This window comes from Leopardus geoffroyi, chromosome C1 (assembly GCF_018350155.1).
Source record: "Leopardus geoffroyi isolate Oge1 chromosome C1, O.geoffroyi_Oge1_pat1.0, whole genome shotgun sequence".
In the NCBI taxonomy this organism is placed as follows: Eukaryota; Metazoa; Chordata; class Mammalia; order Carnivora; family Felidae; genus Leopardus; species Leopardus geoffroyi.
This window is the reverse complement of record NC_059328.1, coordinates 190,781,942-190,801,330: the sequence shown is the minus strand read 5'-3', so window position 1 is coordinate 190,801,330 and position 19,389 is coordinate 190,781,942. Positions and strand designations below refer to the sequence as shown.

The window sequence follows — 19,389 nt, the reverse complement described above, 5'->3', positions numbered from 1 at the left end:
GCAGGCTCTGCACTGCAAGTGGCGAGCCTAGTGAGGGGCTTGAACTCACAAACCACGAGATCATGAACTGAATGGAAAACAAGAGCTAGATGCTTAACAGACTGAGCCACCCAGTGCCCCTAAAAATCACTTTCAAAAAACAAAAACAGCAAAATGATAGAAGTCAACGAAAAGCATATAAAAGTATCAATTGTGTATGAAAGGGTATATATGCCATATTTATGTTTGAGTAAATCTATGAAAGAAATTTATATACCTTGTTTCTAATAATGATTACTTCTGCTTGATGTGATTACAGATGACTGTGGTGTTCTTTGTATTTTGCTGTCTTTTAACTTTTGAAATTTAACAGGTATCAATATTTGAGTAGTAACATCGTTTTAAATAGTTTTAAGCCAAAGGAAAAATCCTACAAAGGTGCTTCTTATTCAGAACTCCTATCCTACTACCTTTTGCTCTTAAAATAGTTTGTTTTGACACTATCTGTGTGTCACTCAAATGCAGCAACAAAGTTACATATAAAAATTGTCCAGACTCAGACAAATTCTTTTTACGTTATTTTTTTTTAAGGCTTATGTATTTTTGACAGCGAGAAAGACAGCCTGGAGTGGGGGAGGGGCAGAGAGGGAAGGAGACAGAATCTGAAGCAGGCTCCAGGCTCCAAGCTACCAGTCTGAAGCAGGTCTCGCAGACCCCAAGATCATGACCCGAGCCGAAGTCAGATGCATAACCAACTGAGCCACCTGGGTGCCCCCAGCCTTAGACAAATTCTTAAAACAAAGCATTCAGCCTGTACTGTAAACCCTATAACCGCGACACTGGCATTGTCCCAAAGTAAATGATGGGGAGTATAAAGTGGATGCCAGGTTTTATGCACGCTTGCAGCTCCAGATCTAATGGACAGTGAAAGGAGATATTTTAACACAATGATTTGGCTGAAGAATTCATCAACTAGATGTCATAATAAAAGATTATGTGTCAAAAATTCAATCCCAAGCTGCATTCCTCTCCTTATATGGAGACGCTATCCAATTTTTAAAATCTATGTTATTTATTCCGTGTAAAGTGCATTACTGTCAAAATAGTACTCAGAATATTCCAGCCATAATTATTTCCACTGTAGAAAAAGTCAATTTTACAATAAAATTGCAACTAAGATTTAAAAATTTTTAAATCCCAAAATTATGTTGTTGACTTTTGGTGACAGTAGGCCATCAGATACTATAGTTGAATAAAAGAAACATTTTTCCATTTAAGAGGAAAATACTTAGTTTTGGAGAAATCTAAGCAGTATATGGAATTAAATGACCAGGAAAGAGACTTCCGTGATATTCATTTCAATAAATCTAATGTTGATTTTCAGCTTCTAACTTCCAAAGGACAACAAAGATTTAAACCCAGTACTTCGCACAGTTAATGTTCTACTTTTACTTGATTATTCATTTCAAATATCAATGTAACAGGAAATATATAAGTTCTCTAAGATGTCTTGAAACATGCCAACTCAGTAAGTTTTCTTTGTATATGTACATACACAAAAGATACTAAAGTTTAAAATTAAACCTTGGCCAACCAGAAGGGGCATTCCATATTTTAATGCATTATATATGAGCACAAGATACATCTCAGGTTGAAGTCTCCATCAAGTGCAAAATATTTCATATTATGTTCAATCACTGCGGTAAAATACTTAACTTCCTTAAATAGAAGTTTCCATTTGGGAAAGAGACATCTAAATACTTTCAGTGTTTATGCCCTTGACATTAGGTTTCCCTGAGGAAATGTCAACATTTTCATCGTTTTTCTATCACTTTCTTATTCATATTATTCTTTGTTGCTTGTTTTATTTTGATGTTTATCATAGCGCTTCTTTTTTTTTTTCAAGTCAGCAGCACACTGAATCCGTGAATTATTTTTCTAACCAGTCACATTCATGCCCCCAACCCCAACACTCCTCACTTAACCTCCAAACTTCCAAAATATTCCCTATAGTTTGAAGGAGAGGGGGCAAGTTCTCTAGGAAGCTCAAAGAACTGATTTTAACTGCCATGTAGCTACTTCAGGAAAAAAATGATTTAAATCTCACAATGTAAATAAAGCCTTTATATTACTTAGGTATGAATCACATTGGCTTTATCACAAAAATATTCCTAAGGTCCATGCTATGAGTACTCCTCTGCCTTGGTAATAGACAAAACACCCCCATTCTGCTCCAGCTAGGGGCCGAGAGCCATCTGGGGGTCTCTAGGTGCCCCAAGAACACCCAGATATGTCTGTGTAACTTGAATATGGGGTAGGAGAAAAACAACCATGTGTTAGGTCAACAGCTCCAGTTCTTTCTAGAGGATGGGGAAAGATTCTGAAAATTAGCAAAACTTAACTACACAGGGGAAGCTAGAATATTAACCATACTATTATCTCACACCATCGAAGAATTATTTAAAAGATTACTATATTTCTGGGGTGTCTGGGTGGCTCAGTCAATTAAGCGTCTGACGCTTGATCTCAGCTCGGGGTCATGATCTCGCGGTTCAGGGGTTCGAGCTCTGTATTGGGCTCTGCGCTGATGGTGCAGATTCTGTCTCTCCTCTCTGCCCCTTCTCTGTTTATGTTGTCTGTCTGCCTGTATTTCTCTCTCTCTCTCTCTCTCTCTCTCTCTCTCTCTCTCACACACACACACACACACACAGTAAATAAATATAAAAAAATAAAAGATTACTGTACTTCACTACATTCTTAAATTGCCTGAGATTTTTGTTTTGTTTTGAATTTTTTTTTGCTTTAAACATAATTTCCAGATTCTTAATGTAATAAGATTGCATCGAGTGAAAGAGAAATCCCAACATTTCAAGATTAGCCGTGAATATTTCTTCCATGTTATTAAAGTAAAAATTAGAAAGACGAGGTCAAGAAAGGACCCCTAGGAAAACAACCTCTGTGTTCCTCTGTGAGACACACATCAAACTTAACCACTTATGTTTTAAGTATCTAAAAAGGCTAAAAACAGAACTCTTTCTGATTCCCTGATCCTTAGAATACTGGCTATAATACATAATTTTTTATAGAAAATGAGTGAAATAGCAGGAGTTCGTGTTTAATAGTTTAATATCATGAGTTGCTTCCTTCTAGGAAAAACACAATCAGCAATCATGGATAATAATTGATTTAAATATATAATTCTCACCAAATGGAAACAAAATCTTATTTATTAAATCAAAGTCACGCAAAACAAACGATTGAAGTATACATTTTAACCTTAAGGGGCGTACATCTTTCACCAACAATTCAAAAACCTTTAAAAAAGGAGTGAAGTAACTTGGCAGACCCAGGAACACATTTCAGAGGACTTTTCAAATTAATGATGTAGAAAACTAAGAGGCAAGAACACATATGCCCTAGTCACAAGGGAATGAAGAGGAGTGGGAAAATGGAGGCCAGACGCCCACAACAGTAGGTAGGAACTCAGAACCTTGTATCTGGGAGTCCCAGAGAAGTGCATCTGGGACAAACTCAAATACAAGATAACATATGACTCATGTCACTGGAGGTCCCAAGTTTGGATGGGCTTCAGCATAGACTGAATCCACTGGCTCAGAGGCCATTTCTTGGACACCTGGGGGTCTGATTCTCCTCGCAGCTACTTCTACCACATGCTGGAAGCTAGATGGCTATCATGCTTCTAAGGCTCTAAGAGTAAAATTCAAGGGACTTCTCCCACAAGACCAAGTAAACAGCTTCCCCAGATGGCCTCAGCCAACTTCTCTTTGAGCACCTTTCGCACAAACTCAATCTCATGACCATTCTCAAAGTAATCACTGGCATAGGGAATCAGATCGCAGCTGAGGGACCACCCAGATTCACCCGTGCAAGTGGGTGGTCAGATACACTAAACCATATAGGGTGAATGTTGAAGGGAGTTGCCTGGGCAAAGGTGGAGATCTCCTAGGAAGAATGGATGCTGGGGAAGCAAACAATAATATAACTGTACAGTAATCAGCTATGTAGGCCAACCCTGTATTTCTAGATTGAAATGCATGCCTAATAGGCTCACAGTTGGCCTATGGAGGGTCAAATCACACTCCAGACCTAAAAGGGGAATTCCAGACACGTTTGCTCAACTTATGTTCCCTTAATGACTAAGAGTCTATGTTTCACACAGCAGCATAAGATTCACTAAAGAGCTATTTGTTTTATGGAACTGTTATGTACTTCCTTCCTTAAAACTTCATTGGACCAACCTCTTGGGATACAGTTGATGAATTTATCCCTTCTTTTCTGATTCATCAAATACTTGAAGACAGTTAGCAGGTGCCCTTGCACCCTCTCTTCTCAAATGCAGTCCCAAGCTCTTCAGTCTCTGCAACATTAGATATTTCCATTTTTAAATAAAAACAGAGACATAGGCAAATCATAAGAGACTCTTAAATACAGAGAACAAACTGAGGGTTGCTGGAAGGGAGGTGGACAGGGAGAGAGGCTAAATGGGTGACAGGCGTTAAGAAGGGCACTTTTGGGGATGAGCACTGGGTCATATGTAAGTGATGAATCACTAAATTCTACTCCTGAAACAATTATTAAAAATAATAAAATTAAATGGATAAAATATATAAATAAATACATATATACATACATACATACATACATACAAGTCCTAAATCAATCATTCACCCAAGAGCTTTGTAAGATTTCCATTTATAAAGTGAGCTATTTAGGGGTACCTGGGTGGCTCAGTTAGTCCTCTGACTCTTGATTTCAGCTTAGGTCATGATCTCAGAGTCTTGGGATCCAGCCCCGTATCCAGCTCTGTGTTGAGCCTAGAGCCTGCTTAAGATTCTCTCTCTTCCTCCCTCACTCTCTCTCTGTCTCCCTCCGTCTCAAGAAAAAATAAAATAAAGGAAACAAGAAATAAAAGGTGAGCTATTTAGAACACCACATTATTCCATCGTATTAGATTCATTCTGAACTGGCACACAATGGCTACACTAAGCCAGTCATCTGGAAAGTCAAGTTCTAACCCTGGTATCAAGAATTAGGAGATTCTTCAACTTTCTCTTTATATGCATAACTGCATATTTCACATTGTTGGGCTATCAGAATCACCTCAAATCATTATTCTGCAGTCTTTCTGTTCTGTTTGTGGTTAAATGTTATGTAAATACATTGTGTTTCACTTGTAACATATTTTGGATTAAGATTAGTAAACATTATATATAAACAACCATCTATGCTCTGTTACCTCTCTGATTAAAGTCGGCCCAAGGAGTCTTTTTTTTTTTTATTGTTAAGGAAATGTCATTGGATCCTTCAAAATTGATTCATAACATCAGGAAAAAAGGAAGCTAAAAAGAGAACTTAAAAAGTTAAAGCAGTAAATATAAAGTTCAGTAATCCTGCCAAAATTCTCTAAGTGAAGTTTCCATATTTATGATGGGGAAGTACACTTTATTTTTAACAGAACATTATATACGTATGGGATTGTAAAACACTACAATTTTTAAAAGCCAAACTTAAGGAAATTCTTATTTACTAAAAATTTATCTATGAATGTAATGCATCTATACACGTAAGTGGAATTTGGAACAAGTACCTCAAAGAAATGCTATAAACATTAATTTGGTTCCAAGAGCAGCTCCAAAAAAGCCCATCTGATTCACAATGTAGCCAATTAATAACATAAGTGAGTTTGAGCTCCTGTAATATAAGAACCTGCATCCTATAAGATTAACCAGGAGTCTAGTACATGGCTAGTCTCATGAAATTGTTGAATAGCTCACAGTCTCTTGGTCAAATATCAAGGAACTACATATAAATAGTTGCTTGTCTAAGCTTGTCAGTACTGAGAAGTGTCCTCATTGGTGGTGGTGGTGGTGGTTGTGGTTCCCTTAAACCATGGGATTTCAGGTATTCAGGTACTTTTCTTTCCATAACATTTTGTCTGATTTCTTGGGATCTCTCCTAAGAGAGTGAGTACCCCCCACTCCTCTTCAAAGAAGCACCCAATTCCCTTCCATTTTAAGAAACCTACTGCCAATCAATAAAACAAGAACCAGATAGTGAATACATACACACAAACGTTAACAGGTTCCAGAATCTTCTAAAGCTCTGGGAAATTGTCTTTGTACTGTAGTTTATTCCTTCCTTTTTTCTATGTGGAAACCCTGGTATCTTTTCTTCCCACCCACTAAATTCCCAAAGGTAAATTTAATCTTCTGCCTTTCAGTAACCTGCCTCTTCCTAAAACCCTCAGAGCTGCCCTCTTTCCTGGTTAAAGAGGTCCCTTTTTTCCTGGACCCTTCACTGGATATGAAAAGAAAACTTTTCTTTCCACATACACAGCTTTCTTCTTTCCAAAACGCTCTCACATCCCTCCCCCCTGGCTTAGTATCCTTCTCCATAGCAAGTTTCTCCTGGACTACAAGTCAATTCAATGTTTGCTCAAACACCTAAGGACCACAGCTACAAGGGGTAAGAAGAAAGGGCTCTATTTGTTTGCTACATCACAATTCAAACTGTTACTGCATACTTAATTTCATTCAATCCTCCCATGAACCCAGTGATACTGGTGAGACAGGGCATCTGATTTTACAAATGAGAGAACTGAGGTTGAGCAAGGTTAGAATAGTAAGAAAATCCTGGATTCAAACCATCAAAGCCCAATGCTCGGGCATATAACACTCTATAGTATTTCCTTGTTGAAGCTGATTTTAGTTGGATGTGAGGGGGAACACAATCTGATTGAGTCGATATACACTTACACAAGGATGATGTGATGTCCAATTAGCACCCACAGGCTTTTGCATTTTTCAAAGAGGATGTTTTATAATGAAGTGCTTTTTATTGGGTGTAATTTCAGGTATTTTAATGAAACTGCCATTTATAAGTTATATAAGTCAAAAATAGATGTATTTAAAAATAGTAATAGTCCCATACCTCTTGGGCATAGATAGCTTTAGAAGAAGCTGATGAGAGACCATTGGTAGACGTGGGTCCAATAACATATGGCTAGAGGCATGCTGACATGGTGAAAACGTTCATGGATTCTTTTTTTTTTTTTTTTTAGAATTACATTTTTTAGCTCTAAGTAAAGCATTATAATCTCACGTTTTATTGGCTTTCTTCCCTCCAACCAAACTTGAAGTTTTACATATATGTCAGACATTTTCTTTAAAAATTTTTTTTTTCAACGTTTATTTATTTTTGGGACAGAGAGAGAGAGAGCATGAACAGGGGAGGGGCAGAGAGAGAGGGAGACACAGAATCGGAAACAGGCTCCAGGCTCTGAGCCATCAGCCCAGAGCCCGACGCGGGGCTCGAACTCACGGACCGCGAGATCGTGACCTGGCTGAAGTCGGACGCTTAACCGACTGCGCCACCCAGGCGCCCCTATGTCAGACCTTTTCTTATGTTTATTCTCCACGGTACTCAAATACCATCAAGCTTGATAATTTCTTTTCTTTCCAACCTCTAACGAAACCTTCACATCACAGATGCACACTACAAACAAGCACGTGCAGGGCAAGTATAGCACACTCTGTACGCACATATGTGCACACAGATTCTCTCTCACGCGTACACACACACACACACACACACACACTACAGTTGCCAACCAGCTCAAATGCACCAGACACCAGGGAAAACATATTTGACACGGCCATTATCTGGATTACTTTGCTTGAAGTTACTACCTCCCAACACCATTTGTCTTTGCCACAAGTAAGGTCACAAAGGCATGGATTCCAAAGTGCTCCTTTGAGGTTGAAACGTGCCCACGAACTGCCTCCTACTGAAATATTTAGAGGATACAACATAATTTGGTGGAAGAGAAAGAAGGACAAGTAGAAATCTTCTATTCTAGCTCCAGTTCTCTCATTAACTAAAATCAGACATGTTTATTGAACACTAAACCACAGGTAACCAGTCAGTTGTCAAAAAAAAAAATATTTTAAAAGGCCATCTCGGGGCGCCTGGGTGGCGCAGTCGGTTAAGCATCCGACTTCAGCCAGGTCACGATCTCGCGGTCCGGGAGTTCGAGCCCCGCGTCGGGCTCTGGGCTGATGGCTCAGAGCCTGGAGCCTGTTTCCGATTCTGTGTCTCCCTCTCTCTCTGCCCCTCCCCCGTTCATGCTCTGTCTCTCTCTGTCCCAAAAAAAATAAATAAACGTTGAAAAAAAAAAAATTTAAAAGGCCATCTCAGTCATAAAGGAGCATACAAGACATTTGGGAAGACAAAATTAAGGCATAAGTTAAACCATAAAATCCTTTTTTTTCTTTTGTTTTGTTTTCTTAGGGTGTTTTTTTTTATTATTATCTTTTTAAAGTAAGCTTTACATCCAATGCAGGGCTTGAACATATGACCCCAAGATCAAGAGTCAGATGCTCCACAGACTGAGCCAGTCAGGTGCCCCAAACCATAAAATTCTTAAGAGTTTTAAGATGGCAATTGATAAATGTAACTAGGCAATAGCATTTTTAAGAGACTGCTAAATGATTTCTATAAAATTATAGATCACAGGCAATTTACTTAGAATTGGGATGGTTTGCAAACACTGACGAGGAAAAAAATGCAACTTTATCTGGCTCTTGAAAGATTGATAAAAACTGAGCAGCAGGAATATATTCTTTATGTGTGCATGGTACTTCATAATTTCCATTATGTTTTTACACACAACTTCTCAACCTTCCCAATGACACCATGAGAAAGAGATCATTGATCACTCTCATTTATTAAGAAAAAACAAAATGCAGTTTAGAGCTGTTAGTGGCTTACTAAAGACCTGAAAACCTACACACATAAGCATTCATTCATTCATTCCCTCCTCTATTCCACTCTACACTGATCTGAACAATTATGACATGCCACATACTGGCATAGGCACAGGGGACACGGCAGTGAACGAAGCAAAGGCCCTCTTCTTGTGGAGCTTATGTTTTGCAACATACACACTTGACCCTTGAACTGCACGGGCAGTCAGGGCCACTAACCGGCCCTGCTGCAGTCCAAAATCCATGTGTGACTTTTGACTACCCCCCAAACTTAACTACTAACAGCCTACTGTTGACCAGAAGCCTTCCCAAGAACACAGTCAATTAACACACATTTTGTACATTCTATGTTGTGTTTTTTTTTTTAATTTTTTTTAACATTTATTTATTTTTGAGACAGAGAGAGACAGAGCATGAGTGGGGGAGGGGCAGAGAGAGAGGGAGACATAGAATCTGAAACAGGCTCCAGGCTCCGAGCTGTCAGCACAGAGCCTGACGCGGGGCTCGAACTCATGGACCGTGAGATCGTGACCTGAGCTGAAGTCGGACGCTTAACCAACCAAGCCACCCAGGCGCCCCATCTATGTTGTATTCTTATAATAAAGTAAGCTAGAGAAAAGAAACTGTTTTTATGAAAATCATAAGGAAGAAAAACACATTTACAGTACTATACTGTATTCACAAAAAAAAAAAAAAAAAAAAATCCATGTTTAAGTGAATCCACGTTGTTCAAGGGTCAACTACAGAATAAATCTTGGACCGGCAGGGAGTAGGGACAAGGACACACTACACAAGTGAAACGTTAAGAAATTTCTGAAGCAAGGAAGTGCATGATACATAAAAGAACAGGACACACAGCTTCATTACTGGTGAGGTTTGAGAAGGTTGAGTTTGAGAAAGACAGTTTGGTGGCATTCAGAAGCTGCTGAATATAATGTATGGCTATGAAGTTTGGACTGGATTCATTATGCACTGAAAGGAATGGTAGGACTTAACCAATATTACATTAGCAATAATAGTATATCTATAGGAGTAATATAGTAGAATAGCATAGTGTAGCAATAGTTTATTATATACAAAATAGCAGTAGAGTAATTATAATAGCGCCTAACCCTCACTGATGACTTACTACAGGAGAGGTACTCTCCTAAATACTTTACATGGATTAACTTGTAAAATTACTGGATGTTTTAGCTCCAATTGTCCATGAGGAAACTGAGGACAAAAGACTAAGTAACTTGCCCAAAGCCACACAGATAGCAGAGACATGAAATGAACTGACTCTGCCTGTCAAGAATCCAAGCTCTTAGCCACTCTCCTTGTATTCACGGCACAGAACAGGGAGGCAGGACAAGGGCGGGGAGGCTAAAGGCAAGACCACTAATTCCTTATCAATTAAATAACCTTGCCTGAGAGTTTACAGATTTAAATTTGGTGGCCACAGAAAGGCAAAGAGAGGAACAGACACATGAGACAGGTAAATTGAATTTACTGACTAAATTTTTTAAACAACTGCAAGTTCAAGCCTAGAGGACTAGGAGAAGATACTCCTATCAATAGAAATAAAGAAGCCAAACGAAAGAAGCTAACTTGGAGGGGGAAAACTGAGTGGTTTTCATGTTATCAGCCTTCTAGGAAGGAAATGCATAAATGGACTCAGGGAAGACATCAATTGGAAATACGGAGCCATCTCAACTCTTCCTGGTTTAGAACTTTCTCTTTTGCAAGAGGATGGGGTTAGGCCACATGATTGCTGAGGTCTCTTCTGGTTCTATGACTCTATAATTTTGTAATGCCATAAGCATAGAATATCTTTCCTTAGAAAGTTTAAGATGGCATTTCTTAGCCATGGTAATCTTTAGGGATTTCTGCATGGACTTCTAAAACATTCTACAAACTTCCTCTCAAATGTGGTTTCAAAACTTCAACACCCATGAGCCAAAGAAAAACTTTAGAAGGGAAAAAAAAAAAACCCAACACACCATATTCTAATGTGTTTTAAAACATTAAGGGCTTAACATAGGTGTTTCCCCTTGAAATGGGAGCCTCACTGACAAAATGACTCAAAAATGAGGTAATTAATTCAGGACCTTTTTTAAGGTCTAAATTAACCATCCCCTATCTGCAGAAAAACACAATATATTGCATGAATTGTTCAACTACATACTCAAAAAGTTACATACTTCATCACAGCCAGCCATTAACCTTTCAACCAGTGAGCAGGAAGATGGGAAGAAGACTAAACAAACAAGAGTTTTACAAATGCAAAGATTTTGCTTTAACCCTCCTAAGACTCATAAAAGCCAAGGTAAATATTGGTATGGTTGAGAACCATGAAGAAATGACAACCACTGGGTGAAATATACACTCTGGTTTTACTATCCACTACTCAGTCTGAGCTGCACTAAAAATACAGTAAAATTTAGAATGAAATAGAGCCAAACGCATCATCACATTCAGGGAGTATCTCCTGTAAGCTGCTTTCCAGGTAGCTGTGGATTCCACTAGAGGGCAACAGAGCGTGCTCAGAGAGCAACTTGGGCTTAAGGACAGTGTCTGGTTTTAGGTCACCAGTTCAGTGTGCAAAACAGTCTCCATTTCAAAACCACACTGGATCCCTGAATGCCTCTTACATTACCAAGCACTGTGTTCTGATAAAAGGACTCCTGTTTTAAAGTTAGTCATACGGGCATTTTGATTTCTTAAATAATATATAAATCCAAATATTTTGCCATAATCAAGTATCTTCCCATCAAACTACTCAACAATTTGATAACTTTCAAATTTAATAAAGTTTAAAAAAACGGAATGTACTGTAGCCTTTGATATGTTAATACTTAAATTTAAAACATGTAATGGTTAAATCAAAACACATAGGTAAAAAGTACACTAATAACACTACCATAATGCTAACTTAATATTTAATTTAACAGCTAGCATTTGAGCACTTACCATATGCCCTACTGTGCTGAGAAGCTAATACAGTTTTTCAGACACTAACCTTGTAAGATAAAAACTCACATTATATCCATTTTTCAAATGGGCAAATTAAGGCTAATAGAGACAAAATCTACCCAAGGACATATAGCTAAAAAAGGATAACGTTGAAAGGACACTTTAAAATTTGAGTACCAGATATCACACATGTTCTCAGAGGCCAACTCACCATGACTAGAATCCAGGAGATTTTGGCACTTCTTCAAAATAAACCCCTATGATGGTCAAAGTGTAGGCTAAGACAGAAACATTCTTTCATTGCACCTTACCACAGAATAAAATTTTACTGTTGCATATGTATTTACTTTTTGTAAAAACCATGTCAGTAATCCGATTTACATAAGAGAAGTTACACATTGCAGTATTTCAACTGCCTTCTACAAACAAGAAATACTAACAAGGAAAACAATCATACAAGTTCAATAATCAGGTTCTCACGCTCAAAAAATATCAGCTAACGATAAGCTTTGCAGGGGCTTTTATTTTTTTTTTTTTAATTTTTTTTTAAGGTTTATTTATTTTCGAGACAGAGAGAGACAGAGCATGAACGGGGGAGGGACAGAGAGAGAGGGAGACACAGAATCTGAGACAGGCTCCAGGCTCTGAGCCATCAGCACAGACCCCGACGCGGGGCTGGAACTCACAGACCATGAGATCATGACCTGAGCCGAAGTCTGACGCTCAACCGACTGAGCCACCCAGGCGCCCCTGCAGGGGCTTTTAAATGTCAGTCTTCAGGCTTCTTAGAGTCATTACGTATAATAAGGAGAAACTGGTAAGTGACTATTACATAGCTTGGGTGTGTGACCCTGACATTATTCCTACACAAGACAACAGCATGACACTGAAGTCCTACAGAGCAAGAACTCACCCAGTGAATGGCGTTTCAATTTACGGTGTACTTTGGAAAGAATGCACAGTGATCGACTAATCTGAAACATAAGATTTTTCCTTGTCCTACAAAATGTTAAAGCCCAGTTAGTATGAAACTTGTGAAAATCATCATCGTTTTAAAAGTATAAAACGAAAGACACTGCATTGGTGTCCTATTGCTGTGACAACAAGTTACTACAAGCTTGGGAGCTTCAAGTAGCACAAATTTATCTTACAATTCTGGAGGTGAGGAGTCTGAAATGGGTCTCACCAGGCTAAAACCAAGAGGTCAGCAGGGCTGTATTCTTTCTGGAAACTGTATAGGAGAATCCATTCTTTCACCTTTTCCAGCTTCTAGAAGGTGTCTGCATTCTTTGGCTTCATTTTTTACAGCCACCAGTGGACAGTCAACTCTCTCTCACATTGTATCTCTCTAATATGAACTTTCCCTCTTCCCTCTTTTCAATTATAAGGACCCTTGTGATTACACTGGGCCCACCCAAATAATCCAGAATAATCTCTCCATTTTAAAGTCCGTAATCACATTTGCAAAAATCCTTTTCCCATGTAACATACATCTCATTGGTTCTGGGGATTAGGAGTCGACATCTTTAGAGGCCATTACTCTGCCTACTACAGACAGCACAGCATATAATTTGTGCATTCAGCAATCCTTCTGAAAAGTAGTTACTGGAATACAGAACGTATTCTCCTACAAAGCAGAAAATAGTTGTTAGACAAATGTAGTCTACAGAGTCCTGAAAGTAGTAATCTGAGACCTGAAAAGAAGGATACAAGGGGTGGCAACACAGGTAAGACACCTTTATAATAAATTAGGTGCAGGCTTCAGGCAAAGAGAGGTGAATTTATATTTGCATGATATACTACTTCTAAATTAATTTTGTTATACTCCATAGTTCTATTACCTACCCTTTCTTAACAGTGGTGCTATGTAAAAACAAAGTCATTCTTATTCATAATTCATGAGTTTTCATAACTAGAAATTATAAATACAAACACCCAATACACTACTTGGCACTTTGCAGAAGAACGAAGGGGTTTGGAAATGTGAATTCTAGTCTGATTCTGCCACTTACTACCTGTGTGATCTTCAGTATGTCACTGACAATTTCTGGGGCTATTTTCAGAAATTAGGAACAGGGATAATAAATAGCTCTCACCTGCAGGATCGCTTTAAAGTAAAATAGGATATATAATCGCCAGAGAATTCTGGGACACTATTGGTGCTCCATAAAATGTTAAGTAGTTGTCATTGGGTGAATACGTCCATAGCCTTGGAAGTCAGAGAAGACGCATTAGTGTAAAGTTGTGAATTTTTAGATACTTATCCCAAAGAACTTAGATCATCAGACAGATACATAAAACAAGAGAATTTTAAGAATGCCTGTTATAACTGTATAATTCAGTTGCACCATAAGATTTTATACAAATATCAGTTACCATAAGATGCAAAATTTCAAAGCCATTCCAGTAATATTTTGACAAAATATAGGAAAGATATAGTGCAACATGGTAAAAACTTGGCTCCCTGTGGAGGGGCCTCTACTGGGTAAGCAAGTTAACACAAAAAACCTCCCAAAGAGGCACCATGTAAAAGCACCTGCCATGCTGGCCCAAGGAATAATCAAGATAAGCTCCCAGACAAACCACTTCTGGGACCAGAAGTTTTGAAAGTCATTGACCTAAAGAGCTGACGCCAGTATATTATCCCACTGTCTGATTGTGAGGATACCATTTAGCCCCCAATTTCAGTTTTTACAGAAGTATACTGGATGGCTCTTCCTTAGCCTCACAAAATGGCCTCAGCCTACAGCACTTTCTGATTCTAAATTTGTTTTTCCTGCTTCATCCTCTCCAGCTGGGCCATCAAAAGTTCCTAATTGCCATTTTCACCTGTAGCGCAAGTCTTTCCTACGAGTTGAGGTAAGTGGGCATTGGCCAAGGATTACTCACATCCATCCATGCCTCTTTGGGCTTGCATTCTATATTCTAAATGCAAGAGATTATTAGATAGCCAATTTGAAAATAGATGAACTATAATTTTATCTAAGCTTCATATTATCTCTAAGATAATATGGCTGAATTTGATATATCGCTAAACATTGAGAAGTATCACGTATAATTACTTCTTAATCTAAACTTTGAAAAAAGCAATAAAGTCTGGCAGAACCTTATTTCCACACTGGATACATAAACTATCAGACAATCTTAAGACTTCAGAGAGAATGTCAGGGGGAAAAAAAAATGATGCTCTTTTTCACTTACATTATTTTTGAAAAGGGCAAAGGGGAACACATTTTTTCTGGCAATATCCAAAGTATATATTCTCATCCACTCTGCAAAACAATACCAATTAAGCTTCATGTATTTAATGCAAAAGCACATTAAGGAAATGGGTAAACCTTCACCCAGATAGCACTAATCCTTTGCTAGGATTTTAACTGACTACCTCATTTTTTCACCTGATTCACTAGTGGTGAAGCCCCTTTAAAATAGAGATTACACATAATAAAAGCTGTTTCTCTGTCTAGTAAATGGATTATAGTTTAAAAGGGCACTGCCAGGAGAGTTAAAAAGTATTCTCTAAACGGAAGAGCTCTGTAGGACAAATGATTTCCCTGAGCACTGTTCATGAAAACATCCTTCCTGTAATTAGGTCTCGCATGAGGCTGGGTGAGACATTTTCTTCTGGCCCTTCTTCTTCTTCTTTTTTTTTTTTAATGTTTATTTATTTTTGAGAGAGAGAGAGAGACACAGAGAGAGAGTGCAAGTGGTGGAGAGGCAGACAGAGAGGGAGAGACACAGAATCTGAAGCAGGCTCCAGACTCTGAGCTGTCTGCACAGAACCCAACACGGGGCTCGAACTTGTGAACCGCAAGATCACGACCTGAGCCAAAGTCAAACGATTAATTGACTGAGCCACCCAGGCGCCCCTCTTCTAGCCTTTCTTAAACTTACTACTTTTTGACTTTTAATTTTAATATACCGGTCATCAATGAAATCTGAGAAGGGAAGACTTTCTTCATTAACGAACAGACCAAATGTCTAGACTATTTCAAAATAAGACGGTTGCAGAAAAGTAGGAAGTGAAACAGAAATACAAAAGTCAAAGTCGTCCTTCAAATTTAGGAACTTAAATAATACGTTATTATTTACTGTAAGACCAAGCAATAAACACGAAGTATGCATCAAAATCATGTACACCGGGAGTCAAGTGTAGAGAGTAAAGATTTCTTTTTCACTCATGAATTTCAGTAAGTGTTCTTTGAGAATTCAGTTTGGTAAGAGATTGTACTGGACATTATTACTACAAGGAACACAAAGGAAATAAAAATCTTCTGGTCCATGTCCTTTAGGAACTTACAATCTATTCAGGGACATTAGTCCCTTATGAAATGAGTTATTATTATGCAAAGCAAACCAGCAAACCAAAGTTGAGTTTGCTCAACAGAAAAATAAGGGGAAAAATGGATAGAATGTTGGCAAAGACTAATGTAAATCTGAACAGTCCAAAAAGATCTTACAGGAAAGGAAAAATGTAAATTTTACCTGAGTTCAATAAATCACTTCTCCATATTCTGGTGCAATTGGTTAACACACACACACACCTCCCTGAGAGTGCAGAAAAGCAAGAGAGAGAAACATAGACACACACATAAACAGCCTAGAACAAACAGCACTAAGGATGTACAGGAGGAGAAACTCTGAATCCAGGATCACTCGTAGAGGAGAGCTGGAGTTCAATTAGAGAGGACACCTCAACCATTGCTAAGAGGAGCCCAACACAGATGTAATATACAATGTGTCTCAACAGCAAAAATCCTGTGTGTGGCAACTGAATAGTTTATTCTCATATTTTCCAGTTTACCATCAGAAGAAAAATCTTACTAAAATAAGATATTTGCAGTGGGAGTATTCTCAAATAGTTGGCAAAATACGTTCAACCTTTTTGCAATAGTCAATTTAGTGGTCTTTTTTGTTTTTTTGTTTTTTGTTTTACTTTAGCAATGGAAACAAAGACTATCACAAAAGACCGTTGTTTGCCAGCTGCTTTACAAAATAAAAAATTTCACCATAGTTCTTTGTAAGACTTTTCTCCCCACTGTATTCTCTAGTTTGAAACACATTCAAATCACAGGCATTGAGTTGAATATTTAGCAAGGGCCAAGAATAAACCCCAAAGCCAACAATGGCAATGAAAGCTCCAACAGCCTCAGAGCCTGACACTAATTTACTCAGACACATGAGGAACCCTTGGGAATGAAGTGTCTGCTAATTAGGCCACCATAAACAGATTCCCAAACCTTGACAAAGTTTTTCCAAGCATCTGATGAAGAACTTTGATTTATAGGCTGTTCAGGTGAAACCTGAACAGATGGTATCTTTTAACAGTAACTGACACATGAGTTTGTTAAGGATCTCAATCTCTAGGAAACACACAGCCCTAAAGAGGAAAACAAAGAGGAACAGTTTTAGTCATCTACCTTATCTTTGTCTTCAACGACATCTGCCAAAACATCATCTGGATCCAGGATTCCTCCATCCGTGTATTCTAAGTGATGAATCTTCACCCAGTAGCCAGGATCCTGTGGTAGAACAATCAACAAGTTTCATGACTCGAGCTTTTTAAAACTACATTTTAACTTTTTAAAAAATAATAAGTTGACTCATTAAAAATAGGCCCTAGTAATAAAATGTTTGAACACCATAAATGTTACCTCTTTATTTCAATAAACATTTGGTATTTTTATCCTATTTCAGGTAAATCAGTAAATCAAAGTATACATATTTCATCAATTACCCTGGAAGATAAATCACCATGCAAAAATAAAGTGCCACTGTTATTTGAGAAGGAATTTCAAGGACATTTTTATAACTTCAAACGAGGTAATCCCAAGAACACTTTGGGGGGAAAAAACGTCTTCTTGGGGGTACTCTGAAATGGGCTTAGAAATTCAAACTCAGATTCTCAAAGCTGTAGAGGAGGAAAAGAAATCTAAGGGCAGAAATCTTTGATGGCGATCATCACTTTACAATCTATCAAGTGGAATGGGATAACCACTGACTTCTTCATCTCTTTAAATCTCCAGGCTGTATGCATGTCCTCAACTCCAAGATTTGAGATGACATCTGGAGCAAGGGCTCCACAGGGCGGCAAGTCGAACTGGGTTTGGAGCTGAAACAGTTCACTCAACCACAGTAGTGCTTTAGGAGATTTCCAAGTAATGTCTTAAAAAACCTACTCAGGAATGTAAGGACTAAGAAAAGGAAGTTATTGTCCTAATTCTATATGTGGCTACATACTCATGCTAGAACTCAGAATTAGATGATGTAGCTCATTGGGTTATTTACATACTGCCTATTTCCAGAAAAGATATGAAAGCCAACCATAATAATGAGACAAGAACATGAGCCAATGAATGGAGAAAAATATTAGTAAGTTTTTTACAGAATACCCAAGCTATCATCAATTTGGCTCTGTGATTCTCTGAAAGCTTCTCAAAGTGGGAAAATTTTGAGCTTTATATAAAGCACACAAAAAACAAATAACGTGCCAGTTTACAAGAAGGAAATTCTTCTAGGATAAAGCCCGAAGCCTTTACCAAATGAATCTTTATAAAGGAGAAGAACTAACACAGCCCACAGAATTCAACTGCAATATTACAAAAGCTAATAGAAATGGTTGTCACAGAGCCTCCCCTTTACCTGCTCCCTAATAAAAGGCAAGGGCATACTATATTAAATAAGAGTAAAGCTTTTAAAGCATCTATTCAGAGGGACACTGAAATGTGACCCAAGAACATAGCTTTTCAGTAATCTGACTAGATCAAGTCATAGGCTTAAAAAATCCAAAGGAATTCTTCTTAGATAGGCTTTTGACTTCAAAATTAAGTTTTCTATCAAGTATCTGACAAGCTATTCCAAGTAAAATGAAAGCAATTTCGTTGCATCTAATATTAGACTTATAGGTAGAAACACTAATGATTAGGAAACTTTAACTGCCTGGTTCTCTTGCCCTGAGAGATTACCAAAAAAAAAAAAAAAAAAAAGGCAGCCACTGTATAACCAGGTAAGAATAGCAAAGCACACCCATCAGTCAGATTCTTTAATCAGAGATCTAAACCAACTCAAGGTCAATGTGCTATAAAAGGTAAGCTAAGTACAACAGACTAGATTCTAAATAAGGAGAACACCAGAGTAGGCAAACACTATGTAACAGCCACTGGACCATACAGAAAAGAAAGAGCTCCCCCAGTAATCTTTGGGAATTCAGTCTTTTGGCTATGGCCATGCTACGAGCAACATAGTTTTTCCAAATACACCCAGGACTTCTAATTGAAATCTACAGGGTATTACATTTCCTTGTAAAAATTGCCTTCTTACAAAGGGAGTGCAACTTAATTAATTTCTATTAATGTCCATTGAGTTGGGTTTTGATATATTACAACACTATAGATGAAATCTGTTGATTTTGACCATGTTTGTAAAAGGTGATGTATTATAAAGAGTTCTAAAGAGTTTGTTTGTTTTTTTTTTTTTTTTTACATATTCAATTACTTAAAAGACCTCTATTAAGTTGCCTGCTTTTTTCTCATGCTCCGTTTGTAAAAGCAGATTTTATCACCTAAGATTGAAGTAAACAACTACTCCCAACAATTGCAGTGTAAATTAAAATATGCCTGTTTTCCTGCCTAGAGGTAGGAACAGAAAGAAGAAAACCAAACACTCCGAT

General features: G+C 37.9%; 1 protein-coding gene across 3 annotated transcripts in view; it reads right to left on the bottom strand.

The window, feature by feature from the left end:
- PARD3B (par-3 family cell polarity regulator beta) overlaps positions 1–19,389 on the bottom strand; it is a 1,015,886-nt gene that overhangs the window by 846,703 nt on the left and 149,794 nt on the right. For all 3 annotated transcript variants that reach the window (XM_045480900.1, XM_045480902.1, XM_045480901.1), the window contains exon 2: positions 17,141–17,242. In XM_045480900.1, coding sequence (XP_045336856.1) covers positions 17,141–17,242 — 102 coding nt within the window. The remainder of the gene's footprint in view (positions 1–17,140; positions 17,243–19,389) is intronic.